The sequence below is a fragment of the Urocitellus parryii genome, chromosome 8 (genome assembly GCF_045843805.1).
Source record: "Urocitellus parryii isolate mUroPar1 chromosome 8, mUroPar1.hap1, whole genome shotgun sequence".
NCBI classification, from domain to species: domain Eukaryota; kingdom Metazoa; phylum Chordata; class Mammalia; order Rodentia; family Sciuridae; genus Urocitellus; species Urocitellus parryii.
Window position 1 is genome coordinate 143,160,552 of NC_135538.1, and position 25,736 is coordinate 143,186,287.

The following is a 25,736-nucleotide window of genomic DNA, read 5'->3' on the forward strand; positions in this document are numbered from 1 at the left end:
CATGAAGTGTGCAGAAAGAGCTTCGTGTTTTTATGTGTGGAATCCATTAATTGCTCGGCTGTGTGCATCGGGGATCCCCTGAAGTGGCTTCGCTGCTCGTAAACGGGCAAGGTTGAAGCCAGACCAGGTGTTTGCTCTCCAGAAGCATCTGCTCGCGTCACAGGACCAAGGTAAAATCTGTGTGCAGAAGCGCTGTTGGTGGTGAAGAACAGCCTCTGCCCTACACGCTGGGCAGGCGCCCTGCAGACCCCAGGCCCTACCGAGGCTCACTCCGCTGGGTCCAGCCTCTTTCTGGTGCTGTGTTCCAAGGCAGGGATCAGGCTGTCTCCTCTTCCCTACTAAGGGAATTTAAATTTATTTATGTTTTGTACCAGGGATTGAACTCAGGGGCACTGGACCACTGAGCCTCATCCCCAGCCCTATTTTGTGTTTTATTTAGAGACAGGGTGTCACTGAGTTGCTTAGCACCTCACTTTGACTGAGGCTGGCTTTGAACTCGTGATCCTCCTGCCTCAGCCTCCTGAGCTGCTGGGACTACAGGTCTACTAGGGCATTTGGAGACAGGGAATTCAGCACTGTGGGAGACTGTCCTGGGCATGGTAGGACATTAGCAGCATCCTGGCCTGTCCCCGCTGGATGCCAGCAGCCACACCCTACTCCACAGTATGGTATCTCCAGAAACTGCCAGATGTCCTTTGGGAGACAAAATTGTCCCTAGTGGAAGCTACTGGTGTCCATGGAGGATCGAATGGAGCCAGCAGACAAATGTTCCAACATACACACCTGGTGATTTATTCCTGTTGTTGTATGCTTTAGATTTCTCAGAATACTCTTAATTTCACATATGCTGCCCACTGACCTAACAGGTATACCTAAATCCAAGATTTTCATTAAAAAATATAGTCGCCATCCGTAAACAGAGTTTAGGCCTCAAAGTTTGAATACGTTTATTTTACACTGTTCACTTTTAGTCTTTGCAAATTCCACTTAGGCGAATAGTAAATCAACTTCGTAACTGGTTAATGATATTGGGCGTAATTATATCCACTACTGAGTGATGTAAATCCACTACTAGTTTAATTGAAAATGATTCCATTTAAAACTATCAACAGGACAACGTTAGTTTTTGGTCTCATTTCTTCCCAGATCAGTTCTAAGGTTAAAAAGGAGCAGTGCATTTTGGGGGTTTTTCCACAAGTCACATGGCTGTCACCTGTTTTACAGTGAGTTTCGGCTGTGTGTAGCTGGGAAGGGAGGGCCTTTTCTCATTCTCTCTGTCTGCCAGAACGTCTGTCCAGGTAAATTCTGTCACACTGGCTCTGTTTCCTGAACCTGGTTTATTAACTTTAGGGTATATATTATTTATAAAATTAGGTTGATATTATACAGATCTTTTTGAGAAAGCATTAAAAATTACCACTTTCTTTTCCCTCATTTTTTCTTTCTTTCTTTGTTATTATTTTTGAGATGGGGGTCTCACGCTGCTGCCCAGACTGGCCTCAAACTTGCCTGTGATCCTCCCGCCTCAGCCCCCCACCCTTCCCCCCAGGGATTTTAGGGGTGCTCCACTCACCCCGATTCCATTGCTTTTTTCAATCTTATCTTTGCCCAAGGAATAGGCCAGTGGTAAGAAAAATGAAACCAAAGTCCGCCCTTCTGACTCGGCCTTCTACCAAATGGAAAAGGACATGTGGCCCTTGACTTGGAACAAGATGACCAGTGACAGGGACTAAGGAGAAAGGCGAGAGCCTTTAAATCACGTCTTGACGATATTTGAACATGGTTTTCCATATCACTACCCTACGTCTTAAGGCACTCACTAGCCTAATGAAAGACCAGATTTTCAGTATCCAGAAGAACAATTCAGGAAAATAATGTTTCAGCTAATGCTGTAAAATAGTTAGCTACCTTTGGAGATTTCTTCTGATCATACAGAGCCTGGGAATAATTTTGCCAAACTTTTCTTAGTAGGTTTTTTTTTTTTTGTCTTTACCATTTATTAAAGAGATATATTCTTACACCAAACATCAGGCCTTGAAAAATAATTGTGGCCTGCAGTGTTTTAAATATTGGTTTTCCTAAAACATGGTTATTTTAAGCTCCACCTGTTTTTCTCTCATGAATCCATATATATGTAATAATTGGCTTTCCTTCCCCTCCCCCATCTGGTTGTGTAGAAGGGGACCTGTGTAAATGAGTGACAAAGCATCTCTGTTGTTTTTGAGTTCTGGGTCCTGTGAGATCTTGGCTCTGCAGTAGAATACATGCCATTGTTACTGTGTTTACAACAGTGTTTTACTAGGTCCTTATTGGTATGCGCAGAATACTTCTTGTTCCTTTGCATTTATATGATACTGATTAACCTTGTCGAAAAAGGTTCATTGTTTGAGAGTATGGACGATGTATCAGATTTTTTTTTTATTGTTAATTGGTTTTTGTTACTATTTTGGAGTTATGGTCAAAATTCCAGTAGAAGTCTCAATTTTGCGAAACTTCAAAAAAAAATTGTTTAACTTGTATTCCTGAATTTCATTAAAAGGGACCTGATTTCTCTTTTCTTCCTCTTGCACTTTTGTTCTAAGGCGTGGATCTGAACTTGCACCTACATATATAAAGAAAAAAATCAGCAGAGAACAGCAGCTTATTATCAAATACATTAGCGACAGTTTAAACTGTGTACAGTAAAATAAGCACCGAATTGTTACGTAACACCCTGGCAAGGGCCTGTGGTTCCATTACTCAATGTCTCCCCCCCAGCCAGACTCGAAAAAAACTGGTTGTTCCACAAAATCACCTTCAAACTCTCAAACATCACATTTTTACTATCAATAAAATCCCACTGTTGCTTTTTGGCATGGTCCTGATTTGGAAAACTAAAATGAGGATCTTCTTCCCTCTGTACCTCTCTTCAGCCCTGACTAAATTAGAGACATAACTGTTTGGTTACTTTTCATTTTCATTGTGCAATAACTGCAAATCCTTGACACAGTCTAGCTGCTATTATCATGAGAGTGCTGCACATAAAAGTATTATTGCCAGTTTTATGGACAGGTTGTCTTGTATGAGCACTCTGTTAAAATGTACCATTATATCATTGATTTCTTTGACAAACAGCCATATGCAGTAGTTATTGGCAATTAGATAAAGAAAAAAGGGATTTTAAGACAACTATATAATGCCGTTTTGTTTCTAGCTATTTATTCTAGTCAGCCAGCCTTAGAACCAGAAAGAGAATTGCTGTCCCTGGTATTGACTCAGTCTATCCAATCTTGAAATTTAATTCATGCAAACGTGACTACTGGCATAGAAATTGTGTCGACCTTTACACTCTCAATCAATGGTTCTGGAAGAGAACCGGGCTGGTCCTCTGAAGACAGAGCGACTGGGCATCTTCCTGTCTCACAGAGGACCTTAAACCAAGGGCTGGTTTATGGTTTTTAATAAAATTGTCCATACTCGATGCCAAGCTTAATAGAGCAAAATGGTCTCAAAAAATAGTTCTAAAATCCCTTCGTGAGCTTATCTATCTCTAAGACAATCGGAAAATTGTTTTCATCCTATCTCGTCTAAGCCAATACTTGATTGTGAGTGTGTGTATGTGTGTTCACACACGTGTGTATATCCTACTTCTGAACATCAGGTTCTTATTTTTGTTTAGTCCACAAGACTGGACAGAGCAGATTCTCAGTAAATGTTTATTGAACTGAATTCATAAAAGGTGGTTTGTTGGAGAAACCAGCTTTTGTTTCAGTACTTAATATAGATTTTTTTTTCTCCTACCAAAACACTTCCTCTTATGTCTTGTCTTAGAAGTTCAGGTATTGATCTCTTGGTGAGCTAAATAAAATAAAAAGGAAAATAACTAAAAAGAAAAATTCCGCTCTCTGGTTCTGGGGCTGAGGGTCTAGAGAAGACTTGTTGGTCAGAATTGAATTTTCTGAGCATTGTTTCTCCATTCGCAAATAGAGAGTTCTCCCACTGGCTTGTCCTCCTGAGTTGAATCTTCCTCACATCAACTGAATCTTGTAAGTGCATCTAATTTTTATAAGTACCAAAGGGCAAAATTACATCTGAATTTGAGTAGTGTGGAATGGGTTTTTTTCTCTCTTTTCTGGGTAACAAAATGCTATGAAATAAGCCAGGTGTGTAGTGGCCCATGTCTGTAATCCCAGCAGCCCTGGAGGCTGAGGCCAGAGGATTGCAGTTTCGAGGCCAGCCGTGGCAACTTAGCAAGGCTTTTGAGCAACCTAATGAGACCCTGTGTCAAAATAAAAAATAATAATAAACAGGGTGAACAGGGTGGTGGATGTGGCTCGGTGGTTGAGTGCCCTTGGGTTCAATCCCTGGTATCAAAAAAAAAAAAAAAAAAAGAAAAGAAAAGCTAGGAAATAGATCAAGAAGTCACTTTCCATGGTTCTTGAAGGACGGTTCAACAAGTATCAAATGCTGTTGGAAACCCATGAAAACACTGACTTCATGGAGGCGAATTTCTTTCTGCTTAGTGCACCTCCACCAGAGCCACTAGTGGCCATTTCCATTTGAATAAATGCCTCAGAAGCCTTCAAAGTGTCCGCAGCGGCTGCTTCGTGCACAGAGTGATTGTGAATGTGTCTGAAGCACTTTTTGCCTTTCTGGTCGAGTTAGCTCTAAGATTAAAACCCAAATTATTTTGTTTTCCCAAGGTAAAGATTAATTGTAGCTGTGTCTTGTTAGGCCAGCTAATGGGCCCTGTGGTTTTTATTAGTCTATAAATGCTAGGCTTCGTTGTTCATGAGAGCACTATTTTCACATAAATTAAGTCCTAGAGGATAAAGATGAATGTGGCGTCCAATTAAACTTGAATTCATTTTATTATATTCTTTCCTCCAGAATCTTCTCTCTGTTTGCCCTTCCCCTCTGCCCACTTTTAAGACAGGAGTGTAACTCCGTTCAAAATACAGATGTTCCAGAGAAGTTCTAGGACTGATCCCTATTGAACCTAGCAGGCCATTTTTACGTGTTGTTCTAATTTCTAGTTAATGATCCCTATAGATCTCTTTTAACATTCAAGAAATTCAAGGTAAATATTAAATATTAGTGGAAAGCCAGGGCAAAATTTCTTATATTAAAAAATATATTTTATGGTGAATTTATTTATTTGTCTTGTGGTATTAGGGATGGAACCCAGGGCCTCCCATATGCTATATGGTGGACTCTGTAGTACGGCCAGGAGCTGGGTTTATAGTGTACTACTCATGCCTTGGAGTGTGAGAGAGAGAACATTCAGGGTCATCAGTAATTCCCTCATGGCCAGTGCACTCGACCATGAGTTCCACTTCAGCACAAAGCAGTATTCAGGCAGACTGGGAAGTCCTCATCCAAAATCTGAAACGCTCTCAAACCCAAACCTTTCTGAGCACTGACGTGATACCACAAGCAAACACTTCCACACAGTAAAAAGCTGTTTTATGCACTAAAATTATTATTAAAATTATTGTATAAAATGACCTTCAAGCTAGGTGTTTAAGAAGTGTATGAAACATAAATGAATTTTGGGTTTAGACTCCGGTCCCCACCCCATGATATCTCATGATGTAGACGCGGATATTTCAAAATCCAAATAAATCCAACATCCAAAGCATTTAATAAATGGGATCTTCACCTGCATTGCAATAATGACAATTTATTTTTCTCATATAACGATCCCAGTAGTTAACATTGGTTAGTACCCACCCTTTGCAGGTTGCTACCACTATAGGATTTACCTGTCTCCCTTCCTCGTTACAACTTCAGAGAGAGGGTCTCTGGCTTTCACTCTGGTACATAGGTGGCTACTGAGGTTCAGCATGTGGCACATAGATGGCAGAGATGGGACTAAATCCACCCCCTGCTCCCTGAAAAAAAAATGTCAGAAAAACTTCATAGAGAAGCTCAAGTTCATTATAATTTTATCAGCCAAGTAGAACCACTCTTAGCTGAGTTTCTTCTAAATCCTCCGCCTGCCATAGATGGAAAGCCAGAATCATACTATACATAACACTTGGCAATTTATTTTTCACTGAGCAATGAACAGTGGCAATTTTTGATGCTAACAGAATAACCCACCATCTTTTTTTTTTTTTTTTGGTGCCAGGAATTGAACTCACAAGCACTTAACCATGAAGCCACATCCCCAGACCTTTTTAATTTTTTTTTTATTTTGAGACAGGGTCTCACAAAGTTGCTTAGGGCCTCACTAATTTGCTTAGGGCCTCACTAAGTTGCTGAGGCTGGCTGTAAGCCTGAGATCTTCCTGCCTCAGCCCCCCAAGCTGCTGGGATCACAGGCGTGCACCACTGAGCCCGGGCTCCATCATCATTTTTAATGGCCACATAGACACACATTGGTTCCTTAATTTAGTGAATCCCCCACGATTTGATCACTTGGGTTATTGCTTTCTGTGCTATTATATACAAATGAAAAATATATATAGTTTAGGTTGTGATGTCACCCTTCAATAATAGATCCAAAGACCCCAATCAGCAATCTCCTTGTGGCATGGGGGGCGAACTTGTGTGAAAAGCCAGTGATCAAGTTCAAGCAAAAACGTCGACTTGGTCAGTCCAGGAGGTAACGCTTAGAACCAAGACAGCTATTAAAAGCAGTGTGGCAGCTGCTCCTGTCCCCTTGGGTGTGAGCCGGTTCTCGGGTGCCATTCCTTACCTGCCGTCTGGAGGTGACACGGCCTTCTATTGTGCATGGTACCTGCACTGCGTTCTCTACCAGGGAACATTCTAGGAGATGGGAAGGCTGTGGTGGTGGTGGTGGGGGGGGAGCCAGAGCTTGTCCTGTCTTTTGTTAAGAAATACTCATTTGCTCTCCATTCAAACAGTGTCCCTGGGCGTCCACTACGTGTCACGAATGGTCATCGTCACCCTCCGGAGTGCACCATGCCATAGTGGCATGTCAGTTAGGCGGGTTTGGACTGCAGTAGCGGAAGTCCTTATGCACATTGGACTGAATAAGGTCCTTCATCTTCTCAGCCAGCAAATCTGCCTGTGCAGCAGGCTCGCCCCATCCCACCTCCCATGATTCTCTGCTCTCTGCACCCCCACCTTGCTCCAGGACTCCAGCCCGTGCTGCTGCAAGACCCCTACCACCCTTCAGTCCCACCTCCCAACACCACAGAGGGGCAGGGGCAGAAATGGGGTTGTTTCTCGACATCTCGGAGACTCGGGAAGCCTTTCTTAGGAGCCACCCCTGCAGGCACCCCTGAGACGTCTCCTGCCAGATCTGGGTGGCCTGCTCACCATTCACTAGCCAGAGAGCCACCGGCTGCAGCTGGCGCTGGGTCCCCCTCTGGGAAGGACTGGACTTCAGAGCACTGTTTGGGTCCTGTTCAGAAGGATGGTGGAGGGAAAGGGGTGCAGCTTTGTCTGTGACAGAGGAAACTGGCAAGCAGCGGTGACACAATTAATTAGCCAGGCAGAGGGAGCGGCAGGTGTCAGGGCCTCGAGGCAGAAGTGGTCTGTTTCTGGTATTTGAAGAAAAGAAAGCAGAGGAGCAGGAGCCTGTGTGTGGTTATGATGGGGCTGAGCACGTCCCTGTGAGTTGACATGAGGCTTCTCCCCATCCTAAGAGCAAGGAGGACCCATGGGGGATTGGGCCAAGAGCCGGGTGCACCTCGATCAGGTGTGTGGGCTGCCCCTGGCTGCTGCGTGGAAGACCTTAAATAACCAGAGCAGAGCCCAGAAGCTGAGGGTGTAGACAGCTGGTCTCCCAGAGGAGGGGAGCAGGAGGGTGGGAATAACTCAGGGGCTCCTTTGGACCCGTCTTGGGGATAAATCTGGGTGATCTGTTGCAGGGAGGGAGGAGGTGGAGTTGAGGACAATCCTGGACCTTCTCTCTGAGCAGTTAGATAACTGGCTTTGCCATTCCTGGAAAGTGGTTAAGGATAAAAACAATTCACTTTAGGTGAAGTGGAGGTGAGGTGCCCGTGACCTGAGGGAGATGAAGCGTGGCGTGATACCAGTTGTGACGGGGAGACTGTGCCAGAGCATGGATTTTTGTGAAATCATTCTGTTTTTCACAATAATCCCCCCAGGTGGGTGCTGTTACGTCCCCAGTTTTACACATATGGATAATTGAGACCCAGAAGTTAATTAGCTTGGCCCGAGTCTCGCACCAGCATGGGGTCAGTTAGGAGAGTCTTCTAGGCTGAAGCGACACCGTTAGAAATGTCCAGATTACCAATGCTGATCAAAGCCAGGGGAGCAAATGGAATGGTCTGGGGAAAGCCGAGCCCTGGGAGATTTCATGATTTCAATCAAGGCCCGAGAGACAGAGAGAGAAAAAAATACTAGTGAGGAGAGAGGGGAGAGAAGAAGAGAAACTTCTGGTAGATGGGCTTCTTTTCAATGAATATTTCAAGTGTTAAAAATCATGAAATTGTTTGGCTCCTTTTCAGACTGAGAAGCAGCTCTGAAAAAGTTTCTGAAGTTCTGCCAGAAAGAGTGTCAGATATGAACATATATGTCAGCACTTGACGTCTGCTGCTTGCCAACCACAGGGTTTGGGTACACTCAGGCAAATCCCTGCTTTGCATCAGGCTCAGGCTCAGAGGCATAAAGCACATAAAATAGAAATAGTATAAGCAAGATAGGGGTTTAATTCTCTCTCATATAACAGAAGGAGACAGAGGCAGCAGTTCCAGGATGCTGTGTATGGTGGTCCACACAATTCTTTAAGACCAAGGTGCCACAGGTCCTGCTCCATCCTAACTAGGATGACCCTTGTGTCCACAAAGGCTGCCACATGCCAGGCACCACATCTGTGCTCCACAAACCCAGAAGTGAAGGGGAAAGCCAAGAAACAGCACATCTCTCCTTTTTAAGTAGACTTCCTGGGGGTGATTCACAATGCTTCACCGCTCACATCTTATTGACCAAAAGCTCGATAATATGGCCACACCTAGAGACAGAGGAGACTGGGAAGCAGCCCTTTAGCAGGGCAAAAATCAATTTGTATTCACCGAAGAGGAAGGGAAGAGTGGATCTGGCATGGAACCAGCCATCTCTGCCCCACTGTCAATTTGCTTTTTCGTAAAAGAGGGTTTCAGATATTCGTCTCACCTCTCTTGTTGGTTTTTTTTTTTGGAGGGATCCAGGGATATAAGAACTGGGTAAATGCTTGGTAAATGATAAAACAGTATTCAAACGGTTGCTGTGAGATGCTCATTGATTCCCCTCTGGCACTGAAGGCCCTTAAACGCGTTTCAAATGAGAGAGCCTTGAAAAAAAATTCGTACATTTCACTAATTTGTAGGGTCAAAAGCAGGCAATATGAATTGGTGAGAGAGTATTTTTCTGCAAGCTTTGCATTTCAATAGGGAAAACCTTCCTCTGCCTTCAGAATCCATTGCAGAAGTGGCTGAGATAGATATATGATAAGCTCTGCAGGAAAACCTCCCATCCATATTGCCTGCTCTGCTGACCTCTGCACCGTCCAGAGAATGTTTTCTGGTAGATAAACCGGGAAAAGGATGTGGAGATAGCAACACATGTCATTAACACACCTGGCAACGCAGCAGGGCTTGAAGATCCCTAGGTTCCTTGTGGAGAATGCATTTAAGGGAATGGTTCTGTCACTCCAAAGCTGGTTACAGGGATCTCGAAGGCACAGAACGCAAAGATGGCAGGGCATTTAGATACCGAGCTATTGAGGGTGCCCTGATGTCCCCAGGCATGGGTAAAAATAGAAGTTTCTTTTCCTCCTGAAATCAATCTAGGGCATTCAGGAAGTATCTGTGAATATTGATAGGCTTTCTTAAATTTTGAATTTGAATTCAGAAGCAGAGGATGTTTTTGCCTTTTGGTGTCTGTCACCTTTTATCATGTGTGCTTTATGTGTTGGTTATTAGTTTCATATGCCTCTTACAGTAGTGTGGGCTTCAGTGTGGTTGGTACTTTTTAGGATTTTTAAGGAGTAGAAACATCTGAAGGCAGAGGCAGGAGGGTTGCAAGTTCAAAGCCAGCCTCAGCAACTCAGCAAGGGGCTAAGCAACTTAGTGAGATCCTGTCCCTAAATAAAACATGGAAAAGGCTGGGGATGTTGCTCAGTGATTAAGCACCCCTGGGTTTAATCCCTGGTACCAAGAAAAAATAAATAAAGAATAGGAACATCCTCTTTTCTCACCACCTCTGTCCCATAATTTGAGTTTACAATAAGTGCAGGTTTGCTGAGTCGGCGTGTCATGACCTCATGCCCTCAGAGGACTTGATACAAAAAGTGGCCCTCAGTATCCAAGGTGGCTAGGTTCTAGGACACCCGGGATACCAAAATCCACAGAGGCTCCAGTGCCTTCTATAATATGATCTGGTATTTGCAGAATCTTCCTCCCTGCTGAAATTCATCTCTTCCTAACACACGGTGAATGCTCTGTAAGTAGCTGCTGTATAGGGAATCGTGACAATTTAGAAGGCCAGTAGTGTTCGGGACAGGTGCAGTATTTTAAATAGTTTCAGTCCAAGATGGGTTGAATCTGCAGATGCAGAAGAACCTGCAAATGCAGAAGGGGCCCCTGTATTTCCTAAAAGTACCTGAAGAGACAGACATGAGGGCAGGAACCCGCCATGACATCTGCTTACTCCTGTTTTTCTTTTCCTTGACGTGATGCCTTATCATGTAAGGTTTAGGGGTTTTGAAAAGGGGGACTGGGGGCACAGCTTGAGCTAGGGCACTTACCCAGCATGTGTAAGGTCTGGTCAACCTCCAGGGTGTGCACCTGTGCATGTGCGTGCACACACACACACACACACACACACACACACACAACTGAAAAGGGGAAAATGCTTCGCTCAAAAAGAGCTAGTGTTAAGACGAGTCTCATTGTGTATCCTACAGAAATACTGCAAGGATGCTCTATAAATTAAAATACCTTGTTGCAAGTAAAACAGGAACAAATCCTTGGTAGATGGTGAGCCCAGGTTCTAACCAACAATTGCACTTGAGCAACTTAGGGTCCCACTTGGGATTGGGGCAGCTCCGTGAGCTTTTTCCATGCTCTGGAGAGTGGGTCCTAGTGGAGAGTCATTAACTGCACTTTCTTATACCCTCAGCTGAGACAGAGCAGCCCCCACAGGTCAGATGAGATGGCTGGGGCCCTGGGGGGTCGGGGAAGGGGGTCCAGGGTGCATACAGGCAGGGCAACAGGCATAAGCAATCAATAACCTAAATTTGGAGTCAGGCAATATTTAATGAGCACCCACTCATTTTTGCATGTTAATATAGGGATTATACATTCTGGTTGGGATTATTATCTCCATTTTGCAGTTAAGTGGTTCTGAGAGGTTCACCCATGTTCCTGTGGTCACACAGCTAAGTATTTTTGAGCACTTAGACCTTGATGTTCTGGGTTCTAAAGTCATTAGACCAAAATAATTTTAAAATAAGCACTAAATTGAAGGGGAATTGAGACTTTTTTTTTTCTAGCACTGGCGGGAGGGAACCCCAGGCCTCAGACATGCTAGGCAAGAGCTCCGTCCACCACTGAGCTACACCCCAACCCTATTCAGAACTTCTTAGGGGGCAAAATCAACCACTGAATTTCCCCGTGGAGACAATTTTAATAAAATTTTAACATCTTTCTTGCAGAATAGTAAAGATCTCTAAAGAGATCAATAAGACAAAAAGATTAGGACATTTGCCTCTGAAGAAAGGGACTAGTGGAACCTGATTTCTGTGCTGAGACAAGATAAATGGAGAATTTTCTTGTGAAAATATCAACAAATATTCTAACGGGGCTCTTCCTCTCTGACCCATGAGCAGGCCTAGTCGGGCTGTTGATGGTGATGACAATATCCACACGTGGGGAAGGAGGAAAGAAAACAAGGGGATTTCAGCAAGGATCAGCCCCCGTGCAAAACACTCTTCCCAGAAGCACGATTTGGATTTCCCACAGCCACCTCACAAATGGCAAACGACACTGAAAAGTTGGTCTGGGAGCTAACGGGCGCTACCTAAGGGCACTGTAATGTCATCGGAGGAAGAAAATGAGACCTGAGCTTCAGAGGCGGTGGACACAAGAAATGATATTTAAATGGAATATCAGGTGTCCTGTGCTTCTCTGTCACCCCACCACAGTGGGCAGTGGAGTGTGGCTGCTACCAGGAAACCGTGGAAGGAGCTCACGGGAGGAAAAATGCCAGGAAGGGTTTGAACCGCGGCAGGATTATCAGAGGGGAAGGCGGTTTGCAAAGAACTGAACCAGAAGACCTGCTCCGCCCGGGCGGGAGCATTCTGGAACCTTCCATGAGACGTGATGTGCGGCCCAGGATCCTGGCCCACTTTAGTTCCCAGGGTGACTTGGCACATTCTGGGGCAGGGCACGTACCCCCTCTGTGTCTCCTTTCCTGCATCCGTAGAATAGGACAAGAAAAGATGCTAACGCAGCAGCAACTGGCCCACTGTGTCCCCTGGAGCCCCTGTCTGTGGGGACTTCATGAGGCCCCACTGGGAAACATGAGCCACCACATTTGTGATGAAATTTGGGAAGCAGAGGGCTAAACAAAGTTGAGAAGATGCATTGCAGACCTTCTCAGAGCCTTGAAAGGGCTGAATTGTCATGCGACCTTTGAGAAAATAGCACATTCGTCATAATTATGGGAGAGGGAATTTGGGGGATGTTATGGGGATGTTTGGAAGATCCAATGAGATTGAGGAAAAAATAAAGCACTGTGTGAACATTGTGCGTTTTAAGGGAATTCCCAATAATGTGAGGGACTTGGGGCTGACAGACACCACCAAAGCGTGGCTTCATTTTTGACACTAGCACCTTCCCCCTTAGCCAGCCACCCTAAGATAACTCTTACAGAGCCCTTGCTCCAGGCCTCCAAAGAGTCCTTTTACCATCTACCTCTTGTGTGAGTGTTCTGTTGCTGTGAGAAAATACCTGAAGAAATCAACTTAAAGGAGAAAATATTTACTTGGCTCCTGGTTTTAGAGGCTCCAGTCCATGGTTACCCTGCTCTGGGGCTGCTGGGCCTGAGTGGGGCAGGACACCATGGCAGGGAGTGTGTGGTAAAGCAAAGCTGATCGCCTCACAGTGGTCAGAAAGCAAAGAGGGAGAGAGAGAGAAGGGAAGGGGCCAGACTCCCAACACCTCCCTTCAAGGACAGGCCCCCCCCCATGACCTAACTTCCTCCCAGTAGGCTCCACCTCTTAAAGGTCCCTCCATCTCCCAATAGCCCCATGGGCTGGGGCCCAAGCCTTTGCATATGGCTATTGGGGGACAATTAAGATCCAAACCATAACTTAGCCTATCGATCCTGTAAGTCAGTATTATCCCCATCCCACAGAGAGGAAGTTCTGGATCTTTTCTAAGCTCATGCAGTATATTTGTTTTGATTGCAAGAAGAGAGAACCTAACTCAACCTAACTTAGGTTAAAACAAAACAAAACAAAACAAAACTTACTGTCTTATATGAGGAAATGGTTTCAGGTATAGCTGGATCCAGAGCAGCAAATGGTGAAGTGAGGTTTCAGTCTCACATGAGTGAGTCTCTCTTTTCCTCTCCTTGGCTTAATTTTCAGGCAAGCCTGTCCCTCTGCAGTAGCAGGAAGATTGTCGGCAGAAATATGCTGTAGGACAAGGGTTGGCGAACTCTGGAGCCTGAGGGCCCACTGCCTGTTTGTAAGTGAAGTTTTGCTGGAACAGTCAGGCCCTTGGTTTAGGTTGGTCTATGGCTGCGTTCATGGTGCCATGGCAGAGTCCATCAAGCCACAGAATTTACCATGTGGCTTAATAGAAGGAATGTGCTGACCCCTGCAGGAGGAACCAGGGCTTGTTGAGGATTGACTTGCATCTGAAAGGCACTGTTTACTTAACTGCAAGGATATGAGACCCTAGGGTCTGAGGTTTTCAGACCAACAAAGAGTCTGCGTTATTTAGAGATTGTTGCTTTGGATTAACACAAGACTTTACAAGTTCATTTACAATTCAAATAAACAAGTTCCTTTCCCAGTGCAAATATATTCTGTAGATTAAATGAGTAAGAGAATGCTTTATAAGCTTTTGTAGTCATTACATGTATGATTGAAGGTTAGACTCCTGGGCGATGAAACAGGAATTTTGTATGGAGTATCTCAGAAAGAACTTTGCTAATGACATCCAGTGTCTCAGTAAATATAACACAGAGCCCGTGGAATTGTAAATTTAAATAGGACCTCTTCCCCTGCCCGTCTGGTCTATTAGCCGTGCTTTTTGTTTACTGACTGCTGATGGTCATAGAACCAGAAATGTCCTCATAGAGATATCCTCAGCCTTCCAATGCTGCAGTTAGAAAACAGAGGTCAGTTGACATAATAGGATTGCTGCTTCTTCAAAGCTTATGAATTCTTGTCATGACCTGGAGATTCTTTCAGTATCACCTAGGGCTGAATGAAGGCTTTTACGTTTGCAGGCCCTACTTGGACTAGGCTCGGAGCCTGTCTAATCTGCAATCTCAGCTGAAACAGAGTGCCTGTCGGGATTCTCAGGGAAATCCAGAACGGAGTCCCGTTGCCTGGCCAGGCTGAGAAGGGTGGAGAATGCAAAGCCATGATTGGCCAAGCACAGGGCACGTGCCCACCTCTAGTGTCAGAACTGAGATCATTTCTTCCTGAAGCCCCTAGACTGGGAGGAGAGGAGGGCTGACTCCAAACTCAGGAAGCCCTTGTCACCTGCTGGGAGGCTCCCGGAAACTCAGAGCCATCAGCAGCCACAAGATGATAGATGGAACCCTACCTCAGCTTGCTTTCAAAATTAGCATTTTCTTCATCTGTAACGTAGAGCAAGTTTTTTTCTTTTATTTATTTTTTTTAGTTGTCGATGGACGTTTATTTTATTTATATTTATATGCGGTGCTGAGAACGGAACCCAACAAGTGAGGCAAGCGCTCGGCCACGGAGCCGCAACCCCAGCCCTAGAGCATGTTTTCAGTGAAGCTGATTTGAGCCTATTCGGGTCACACTTGGCACTCACTGAGCTCCTGCTTGCAGCTTGTGACACAGGTGCTTAGTAGAAAATGTCCTCCTGGTCCCGGATGGCCTAGCAACCTAGGATGGGCATCTTCCAGGGCATCCACACACAGGCGGGCACAGCTATTTGGCATTTTAGGGTAAGACAGCACCTGTTAGTGGAATCGGTTTATAGTGTCATCTCTTTTGTAATCTTTTCAGAAGTGGAGGTCATCTCCTCCCTCATCCCTGAAGCCTCCTGTCACTTGGTCAGTAACAGAGAGATGGAAGAGCCAGACACTCACACAGCAGGGAGGTGTCCTTGAAATGGGACAGGTCTTCATTAAAAGCAGGCATTTCTTCTGAGGAATTGCTTCTTCCTGTTCACTAGCTTCTCCTCCCTTTCCCCAACTCTAAAATGGGGCTGTGTACACCAGCTCATAAAAGGAGCATGAGGAGTCCATCATGTGATTTTTGTGGGGGGGGCGGTGAGGAGTGGGTACCAGGGGATTGAACTCAGGAGCACTCAACCACTGAGCCACATCCCCAGCCCTATTTTGTATTTTATCTAGAGACAGGGTCTCACTGAGTTGCTTAGCGCCTCACTTTTGCTGAGGCTGGCTTTGAACTTGAGATCCTCCTGCCTCAGCCTCCCAAGCTGCTGGGATGACAGGCCTCACCACCGAGCCTGACTGTGCGATGTGTTTTAAGTGCTCAGGTTGGTGCCTGGCACAGACCTCGGGACTGAAAAATGGTACCATTACCTTCCTCATTCCCACATCCGTGTCATGGTGTCAGCTTTCCGTCACTGTGACCAATACTTGAAACAAATCCACTTTTCAGGAGGGAGCGTTGACCTGGGCTCACGTGACAGAGGTTTCCGTCCACGGTTTCTTTGCCATTTCTTTGGGCCTAGGGTGGCCCAGTAGGTGGAGGCCCAAGGAGGAGGAAACCTGTTCAGCTCCAGGCAGACAGGAAGTGAAGAGAGCAGGAGAGGAAGCTGGGCTCCGGTATCCCTTTAAGGACACGCCCCCAGTGCCCGGGCTTCCTCCAAGGAGGCTCCACCTCTTAAAGGTTCCGCCACCTCCCAGCAGCAGGGCAGGCTGGCCACGAGGCTCTTGAACATGTGCCTTTCAGGTCCATTCCAGATCTGAACCACGAGGTCGTCATCATTGTTTAGTGAGCTTTTCGGTCACTGTGATCAAAAAGCATGACAAGAACAACACAGAGAAAGAAATGTTGATTGGGGGTCACGGTTTCAGAGGTTCAGAGCATGGTCAGCTGACTGCAGTGCCCCTGGGCTGGAGGTGAGGCAGAGCGTCCTGGTGGAGGGAAGCCGCTCAGGTCAGCCAGGAAGCAGAGAGGCCTCTCTCCAGGGACAGAGTATCAACCCCAGTGCCCTGCTTCCGCAGCCACGTCCGCCGGCTGCAGTTACCACCTTGTTCATCCCTATCAGTGGATTCACCCAGAGAGTAATCCAGGGATTCAGAGAGCCAGATGTTCACACAGCAGGGCGGTGTTCTTGAAAATAGATAAATCTTAATCAGGAGCACGGGGCTTTTCCTGAGAAATCATTTTAAATCTTTGTGACCTAAGCATTTTACCTCTGAACGCTCTTGAGTTGCGTCCCCGCATGGAGGACACCACGCAGCCAACTGTAACAGTCAACGTCCTCAGCGTGGGTGCCCAAGAAGTGCTGTCTGTTCAGAATGTCCCCGTCTGAAAACCCAGGGCAGATTTGGATTCGGGTCCTCCCAAAGTCCTAGGAGCACTGGGGCCCGTGGGGCGAGCTACTGTCACAGCCCCCCCCCAACTGCCCTGCTCCTTCTGTCCATGTGGCCGACTCCAGCCAGGAGAGAGGCATGGCCACCCACGCCTGCCTTCTTCCTGGTGGCTCAGAGACACTGGGGGACAGCCTTCCTGGGCCAGCAGAGAGCCACAGTTGGTGCTTTCCTTGGACCTGAGAGCCGAGCCTGAGAGCCCAGCCACCGCACAGTGGCAGAGGTGCCACCTCCTGTCATCCAATGCCCTTGGAGCCCCCCAGGAGCCATGCCAGGGTGCATGAGGGAGGACAATCACAGGTTCTTTGGGTCACAGTGATCAAAATCACACCAGTGGTACCTTCTCTGCGTTTCTATGGAGAAAGGGAAAGCATCCTCTGGCTGCTTTTCCCCTGCAGTTAGAGCAAGACCCAGCCAGACTGTAAGGGAGCCCAAACTGTCTCGTCGCTTAAAGAGTGTTCTCTGGGACACTGGAGCTGGGGAGCCCCCAGGAGATGTTGGGCCCAGGACTCCGGCTGCCCCTCAGCCGTCTGCATCAGCTCAGCCGCCCAGCTGCCTGCCTTTGGACCCAGCATCTTGTCTTGGCCGCGGACACTGGAGCGGATTCATGTCTAAGTGGGCATTTTATCCAGGCAGCGTCTCCCCTGTCCACTGCACGAGGAGTTCCCCTTTGAGACTGAGAATAGAGGGCCTGAGCAAAGCAGCCTTTATGTGATCTATGGCAAAACGTCTCTCTCGCGATCCTGCGCTAGATGACCTTGATTCTGAGCCTGGTTCGTTCTTCTGGCTTTTCAAGCTGCATTCGCAAGTTGGCCTCTTGCGTCACTCCTGGGACTTCCAGTCTCCTCCTCTGATGGCAAAGCATTCCAACAGAGAGCCAGGCCCTGTCCCCAGACGAATCGGTGGGGAACGTCATACGGGTGATGAAAACATAAATCACTTACGCCTAATGTCGTCCGGTCTGCTCAGTAATCTACTGCACTTAAGGGCTGAACATCTTGAATTTCATAACACACTTATTAAGGATTCATTTCACCAGAGTTTTCATCACGTCTTCGCGGTGCTTTCCTGTTCCTTGCCGCTCTGGTTGTTCAAGGCTCTCCTAATTGATCATAATTATTTTAATGTGGCTATTTCGGAATAATTTTCATTCATTTCTTAAATACATCCTTGGGAGGCAGCCTCTGGCCCTCTGGGTGCCTTTTTCTGGAGATGAATGGTGATGCCGATTTCCACACCTCTCGAGTGAGACGCAGTTCCCCAGCGGCTCCGCCTGGGTCCTGGCTTACACGGTGACGGTGGCCCTCTTACTGTTTCCTCTGTCACCTGTTCCTTTAGGTTCCAAGTCAGCTTCCCTCCGCTGCCTCATGATGATATCCCTAAGAAACCCATCTGAGGCGTGCTGATCAGGATCCGTCTCAAAGAATCGGACCAGGCTCCTCAGAACCCACCCCCCTCTCGGGGTCTCACTTGTCGTTTCCTAACCCCCTGCCGAGCGAGCGTCTTCTATCTACTCTGTTCTTCGCATCAGTATTTATTTTCTCCCCACTTCCGGCGTGAGCCCCCCGCGTCTGTATTCTCACCTATTCCGTGTGCTGACGTGGCCTCTGTGCCTGTTACAAAGTGAGCGCTCAGAGCCTACCGTGGCACGGACCGCGGAGATTTCCCGTTTTCACAGTCTCCTCCTCTTCCCTCTGCTGATAGGAGGAGGCTCAGGTGCCTGTGAGGCCTGTCCAAAGCTCAGGTGAGCTGCTTCGACCCTGCACCGTGGGCTCTCCAGCTCTCCAGGTCACCCCTGGCTCTGCTGCTCTGCAGGTCACCCCTGGATCTCCTGCTCTGGTCACCCCTGGATCTCCTGCTCTGCAGGTCACCCCTGACTCTCCTGCTCTCCAGGTCACCCCTGGCTCTCCTGCTCTGCAGGTCACCTCCCTGGCTCTCCTGCTCTCCAGGTCACCTCCCTGGATCTCCTGCTCTCCAGGTCACCTCCCTGGCTCTCCTGCTCTCCAGGTCACCCCTGGATCTCCTGCTCTGGTCACCTCCCTGGCTCTCCTGCTCTCCAGGTCACCTCCCTGGCTCTCCTGCTCTCCAGGTCACCCCTGGATCTCCTGCTCTCCAGGTCACCTCCCTGGCTCTCCAGGTCACCCCTGGCCCTCCTGCTCTCCAGGTCACCCCTGGCTCTCCTGCTCTCCAGGTCACCTCCCTGGCTCTCCAGGTCACTCCCTGGCTCTCCTGCTCTCCAGCTCTCCCTTTGACCTAATGCACTGACTCGCACGATCCATGGGGTCCCTGAGCTCCTAGATGTGCCAGGTTTGTCCAGCGGATCTCTGGGGTTACTTTGTCCTGCCAGGATGTAATTCCCCCTCTTCCCTGTGCAGGGAGGAGACCCCTTGCTCCTTCAAACCTAAGCCAATGGGACCACAGTTCCATATAGATTGGTAGGATGAAGGAATCTCCCCATCTTCTCCAGCACCCAGGCAGAATTAGTTAAGGTTATTATTATTATTATTATTTTCACTGGTCCTCTTTGGCTACATTAAGATTCATTTCGACATAATTATAAAAGCATGGAATATACTTTGTTCTCATTCAGCCCCAGTGCACCCCCTTTCCCACCTCCTCCCTCCCCCGAGTCCCCTCCCTCTACCCCACTGGTCGTCCCTCTTGGGCTTTGCCTCGATGCCCCTGTTGAGGCTGATGCGCTGTGAACCCCTGTGTCCCCTTGAGGCCTCTCTGTTCAGTCCTTCTGTTCGTCTCCCCCAGAAGTGCTCATGGCGTCTGGTGCAGAATCACGCAGTCACTCCATCCATGACGGAGGAGACAAGCTGTCGGTGCATCAGACCCCACTCCACGGTCCCCACCGTCCCCTCTTATGAGGGCTGCCCTTAGGATTCTTCAGCTCACCTGGGGCAGCCAGAGTGCCACGCACGCACTGGAAATGGTCTTTCAAATTTCAGACTCAGGCCTTTCCCCAGGCCACTGAGATGTGACCAGATCCCCCCTCGAGAGGCTGGGCAGCTGCAGCGACCCTGGCTCCCGTGGCCCCACTTTCCCCGGGGGAACCACCCGTGCCCGGCAGGGTGCTGTACTGATGCCCAGGATGCTCAGCAAGTTGGGTGGAGTCCCTGCGGTTTCAGCTCAGGGTGTCTGAATTCACAGTGCGTTTGCCATCTGAGGTCAAGGGACGTCTGTAGTCATTGTCATCGTCCTCGCAACTGTCCAGATCATCGCCAAGCTCAGCCCCCAGCCTGTGTCCCCTCCTGTGTTCCTCGTCTCAGGATGAAGGGGGCGGTGCCACTGATGAGCACCTGCCAACCAGGAGGGATCCGCTTCCTGTCCTGCAGGTCACTGGGTCCTAAGTCACATGAATGGACTTTGCTTCTGCCCCTCCTCCAAGTCCTTCTACCTCCTCTCAAACCTACTGTCAAGAGCCTTTGTCAACCTGTCACCAACACAACTGCCACCACACGCTGCCTGGCCCCTGGTCACCGTTCCATAGAGATTGGTAGGATGAAGGAATCTCCCAAGTTAAAAGCATTTTTATGTAATAACAGGGGCCACAGATGGAGCTTTCACAGACTGCTAATGTTGCAAAAGTCCAGATTTTTCTGAAGGACAGGATCTGAGGCCAAACACAGTGGTTTTTGAATTTGCCGCAGCTTTAGATGTAATTTTGCTTTCTGGAAAGTTGAGTTCTTTCCACCCCCTTGATTTTGCCAAGGAAGTTATTTTCTCTGATTAGTCTTGCCTTAGAAATTCAAGTCAGGGTATATTTAGCTCACTGGAAGATGCAAATACTCATGAAAGCGTTTGTTTTATTTTATGTTGCAAGAAGTGTTGGGCCGATAGTGGCCTTCAAGAAAGTGTCCACAGTGTTTCCTTAAGAAATACTGAAAGTCTGAAACATCCTGTGTTAGCTTTCTGTTCCTGTAACAAAATACCAGAGATATTCAACTTATAAATAAGAAAGGTTTCTTTTGGCTAGGTGTTTGGGAAGTTTCCGTGACTGATTGGGCCTGTTGCTTTGGGTTGGTAGTGAAGCAGCACATTCTGGTGGGGAGTGCATGGTGGAGTAAACTGTTTGCCTCCTGGGAGGGAAGCAAAAGGAACTGAGGAGGAGGCCACACCCCCAGTGACCTAGGACCTTTCATTAGGCCCCACCTCTTAAAGGGTCCACCACCTCCCAGTAGTGCAACAGGTTATGGACCCAGCCTTTCACACATGGTTCTTTGGGGGACCATCCAGATCCTGCACTCTGCAAATGCTGTGTCATTGAGAGCAATCTAGATGCTCCCTCAAAATACTTCCAGCTCTCAATTTCTTAGAAGATTTTTGAAAGCACATCTACAGGGGAAAAAAAAGACCTAAGAGGAAGTTGTAAAATCTGATGGAAGTGTGCATGATTCTAAAGTTGGTCAGTGCCCTTAAGATAGATAGTCCTGTACAGAACTCAGTGCTCCTCGGGGCCTTGGCAAAGCAGGCGGGAGGGAAGTGGAGAGCCATGCGTGGCGGAGACGTCAGCCTGGGGACAGACCCTTGATAAAACTGTCTCCTTTCTTCTCACCAAGGTTATACTGATGGCATCTGCCAGGTCTAAGCTGAGAAATCGCTGACCCTCATTTGACTCTTGGGATGGTCTTTCCTTGCTTTTTAGGTGGGGTCTCTTACAGGTCAAGAGACCCGCTGCCCCCTCCCCCTCCCCTCCCCCTCCCCCTCTCCCTCCCCCTCCCCTCCCCGTAAGTGAGGTTGGGTGGATCTGGTTGGGGTAACAGGTGCAGAGACACACCTATCATCCCAGTCGCTTTGGAGGCTGAGTCAGGAGGCTCAAGGAGGAGGCCAGGCCAGCCTGTGTCACATACTGAGACCCCCATCTCTTACTTAGGAATGAATGGGTGCATGCACTAATGGATGGATGGATGGATGAATCTGGTCGGCAGGCTCCATGACTCTCGGCTTTGGCTGACTGTCCCCAGCCGTTGGAACACAGTGGTCTGACTTCCATTCCAAAAGGCAAACGGAGCTGGAGCCACGTGGCTCCTGTTATCTGTAACCATGGAAAACGCCGGCCATCTGTGAAGCTCCCATTTTAACACTTTTTTTCTCTCCCCTCTGTGTTTCCGTCTCTTCCTTGGGAAAAACAAGCTGAGGAGGTGGAGAGGCTGGCGGCGATGCGTTCCGACTCCCTGGTCCCAGGTACCCACACCCCACCCATCCGGAGGAGGAGTAAGTTTGCCAACCTGGGCAGGATCTTCAAGCCCTGGAAGTGGAGGAAGAAGAAGAGCGAGAAGTTCAAGCACACGTCGGCAGGTAGGGTGATGGCGTCCTCTGTCTCCCCTGGATTCCAACCCTGGGTCTTCCGGGTCGGATCTCATGCTCGGAAGCTGAACAAAGAGAAAACTCAAGGCTTGGGATGGCCCTGGTCTTTGGTGATGGCTCAGTGTGATGGAGAATGGCCTTGACAACCTGCGTCTTCTCAGATCTCACCGGATTTTGTTGTTGTTGTTGTTGCCTTTTAATTTAAAAACCATCATTTTATTGGATCTATAGATGATGGGAACTTAGAGCTCCACCTTGTCTCTGATGGAACGCGGTCCCGCTGACAGTCCGTTTCTTATCATTCATTCTATTTTCGCTGCTCGGGTGTAAGCCAGCTCACGGCACAAAATGAGTTATGTACGCTCGTTGGCAGATGAGAGTACGTTATTTCACGGAGGGAAAAAAATCTTGAATAAATGATCCCTAGACAAGGCAGGAGAACAAAGAGGGGAAGGGAATCGTCATTGGGGATGATCAGGATAGCTGTGCAGTTCTCAGCGGGGTGAGCAGCCAGGGAGTGTGGGAGCGTCAGCAAGATTGAGGGCTGGGCAGTCCTGGGGTCGGACTGCCCGGGTTCAAATCCCAGCTCCGACACCTGCTAGCTCAATAGCTTGCTCAATTTATTGAACTCTGTGTCTCAGTTTCTCATCTCTAAAGCAGGGCTAAGAATTAGCTAAGAATTAACTGCTTACAGGAGTTAATATTTGTGGAGATGTTAGGTGGCAATGGAAGTGGACATTTTTAAATAAGGGAGAGTGTTCAGAGGGAAATGTACAAGGATAGAAAAGAGAGTTATTGCCCTCTTTTGGGGTTTGAGATGAGATGGTGGAAGAGCTCTACAGGTTCTTTATGGTTTTGGCTTGGTCTGCTTGGGTTGGCATAACAATTCCACAGACTGGGGCGACTTAAACAAGATCAATCTATTTCTCATGGTTATGGAGGCCAGAAGTCCAAAATCAAGGTGCGGACAAGGTGGGTTCCATTCTGAGATGGAATTGGGGGCTCCATTCACGTGTTGAATGACCACACGCTCCTCCTCTTGGCTGGTAGGTGGCCGCCATCTTGCTCCACACACTCCACACACTCCCTCTTTTGGTGCAGAGACACACGGAGAGAGAATATCCTCTCTAGAGTTTCTCCTGATACCTGCACCAATCCCCACATGAGGGCTCCACCCTCTTGACCTCATCTAACCCTCATTACCTTTCCAGGGACCCACCTCCTCATCCCGTCACACTGAGACTTACAGCTTCAAAGTAGGAACTTGGACAGGACACGAGTTAGTCCAAGGCACTGTGCTTCAATCATGTGCTGGTCCGTCCCCCAGCCTGGCTTAGGACCTTGGTTTCCTTCACCCCATCTGCTCTCTATCCCCTGATTCTCTCCTGAGAATCATCACTGCCTGTTTGTGGGGTGTCCTCCTTCTTTGTTTGGCCCCCAAACTAACTTTGAAGTCTAAGATGACCTGCTTCTTACACCTGAGCCTTGGTCCATAGATCTGAGAATCTTCATGCCAATCACTTGGAGAAAAGAAAGAGAATAGCAGACAGAAAAATTGGAGGGAGTCTTGAAATCTTAAAGGTTCCCACAATAGACACCCCCAATTCATGTTTCATGACTCTCTTTCTTGATGAAATCCCCGACACCCTATTGGTGTAATGATCTGATTCCTAAGATAAGAATGAACAAATCTCCAACCCATGGCCCCTCTGCGTGTTCTCCACCGGCTCCGTCATTGTGCGGAGGGCTTAAGGTACATTGTGGATCATTTGTGGATCCTGAAAAGCCACTGAGTAATTTTCAGGTGAGAAAGACTTCAAATGAATGTCCTCCACTGAGGGAGTCAGAAAAGGACCCTCCTTGGTCAATGGATTATAGGTATCAAGATGTTGTTTGGCACAGAAGGAATAAATTCTGGTGTTGTGCAGCACAATAGAGCGATCAAAGTTTACAACAACGATTGATCTATTGCAAAAAGAACTTGAATGAGTCTAGTACAAAGAAATGGCAAGTTTTTAAGGAAAAAGAAATGGGAATTACCCTGATTTGATCATTATACGGTGTATACACAACGTGATGATCACACTCTGCCCCATAGATATATACGGTTATGATGTGCCCATTAAAAATGAAAACTAAAAAAATAAAAATAAATCGTATGGTTAAAAAAAAAGAAAGAAAGAAAACTAAAGGAAGAAGAAATCTAACTGGAATAGATTCTGCAGGCCTAGTCAGGTGTAACACACACCAACAGGGAAGAAAGTGGGAGCATTCGTTAGCATTGAAAAAAAACAGCAACCAAGATCCCACAAACCCCTCTCTGACTTTGCTATGCAGAATTGTTTGTAAGAACATAAACGCACATTTAAATAATTGCCATTTGTCAGCGTGAATCCTGTGGCGAGGACGGAAGGAAAGCCCGGGTCCTCCGCCCATGATCCATGACGCTGACTTCTTCCAGACACTGGAAAACTTGTCCCTGAGACGGAGGCAAAGACAGTGGTGTCCAATTGCTCAGGTTAAAATCGGGAAGCTTTCCATTGCAAGCTCTTTGGGGAGAAAGAATCAAAAGACGTGGCAAGCAAAGTGGATAACTTGAAATCATTCTTATCATGAAGTATTCTTAGCAAGATTTTGGTGATCTCCACAGCCAAACTGATTAATTTGTCAGCTGGATGTGATATTTATATGTAGTTTTGGATTTTTTTTTTTAAGAAGAAAATTTACTCCTGAAGTAGAGAAGGCAGAGGATATATTATAGAATATCTTTATGTCACGATTGATGGGTGAGTACATCATACAACTGCAGCTATTCTAGCTAAAAAAAAAAAAAAAAATCAGTGTTTTACCCTGGAGCACCCTTTATTCTTAGCTGCATCCCCAAAATATTATTTATTATTTTTGCAAAGTAGGGACTTCCTGGACTCGTTTATATCCCAAATGAAAAATTTGACAGTGTAAGATTGTTTAACAGGATGATTTGTGTATTGGCTCTAATGATGCCTGAAAGCACAAACTTTGCTACTGGCGGATAAGAGTTGAATGTTAGATAAACATGTAAGAATGGATTTTTTGGTAGGACTTACTGGTTGGTCAGCTTTAGCTGGTGTGTAAAGATCTGTCTTGTACGTGGGTGGTAGTAAGTTAAAGATGATGCAGTGAGTCTTGTTGATCGTGGAGACCTATTCAGGACCCCTGCGGCAGGTCGAAGGGCCTCTTTGGTGGGGTCTCGTAGGAGGGAGGGAAATCAGACTCGATTCTGAACTCTGAGACTCCTGAGCAAGTGGGGACCTACAGCCAAGGAATGGGGTGAGGGTCCACAGGTGGAAAATCACTAAGAGAAAACATCAGGAGCGGGGGGCATTATGGATAAACACGCCTAACCAGATTTTGCTGAAAACAGGCCAGGATAACCAGACACCATGTGGAAGAGGTAGCAGATGAGGGATCTGATTAGAGACCAAGGTTGCCCAGTGGAGGGGGATTCGGGTTAAATTGACTTACCAGGGTCCATGCTGAAATCAGACCATGCAGGTAGGAACCCAGAAGTCCAAAGTCAAGCCAAGAAGGAAAAGAGTTCAGAGGAACGTGAGCAGGGCTGGCTAATGAGAAGTCTCTGTGATCACATATAATGTCTCATATATGATATCTTGCCCTACCGACAACAAGGACCATGATTTTAAATACAAA

The 25,736-nt window shown here is 47.2% G+C and overlaps 1 protein-coding gene across 4 annotated transcripts in view; it reads left to right on the forward strand.

Annotated features, from left to right (window-relative positions):
- The window catches only part of LOC113179846 (phosphatase and actin regulator 1), a 287,810-nt gene that overhangs the window by 66,095 nt on the left and 195,979 nt on the right, over nt 1-25,736 (forward strand). For all 4 annotated transcript variants that reach the window (XM_026384595.2, XM_026384593.2, XM_026384589.2 and 1 more), the window contains exon 2: nt 21,873-22,037. In XM_026384595.2, coding sequence (XP_026240380.1) covers nt 21,899-22,037 — 139 coding nt within the window. In that variant the 5' untranslated portion in view covers nt 21,873-21,898. The remainder of the gene's footprint in view (nt 1-21,872; nt 22,038-25,736) is intronic.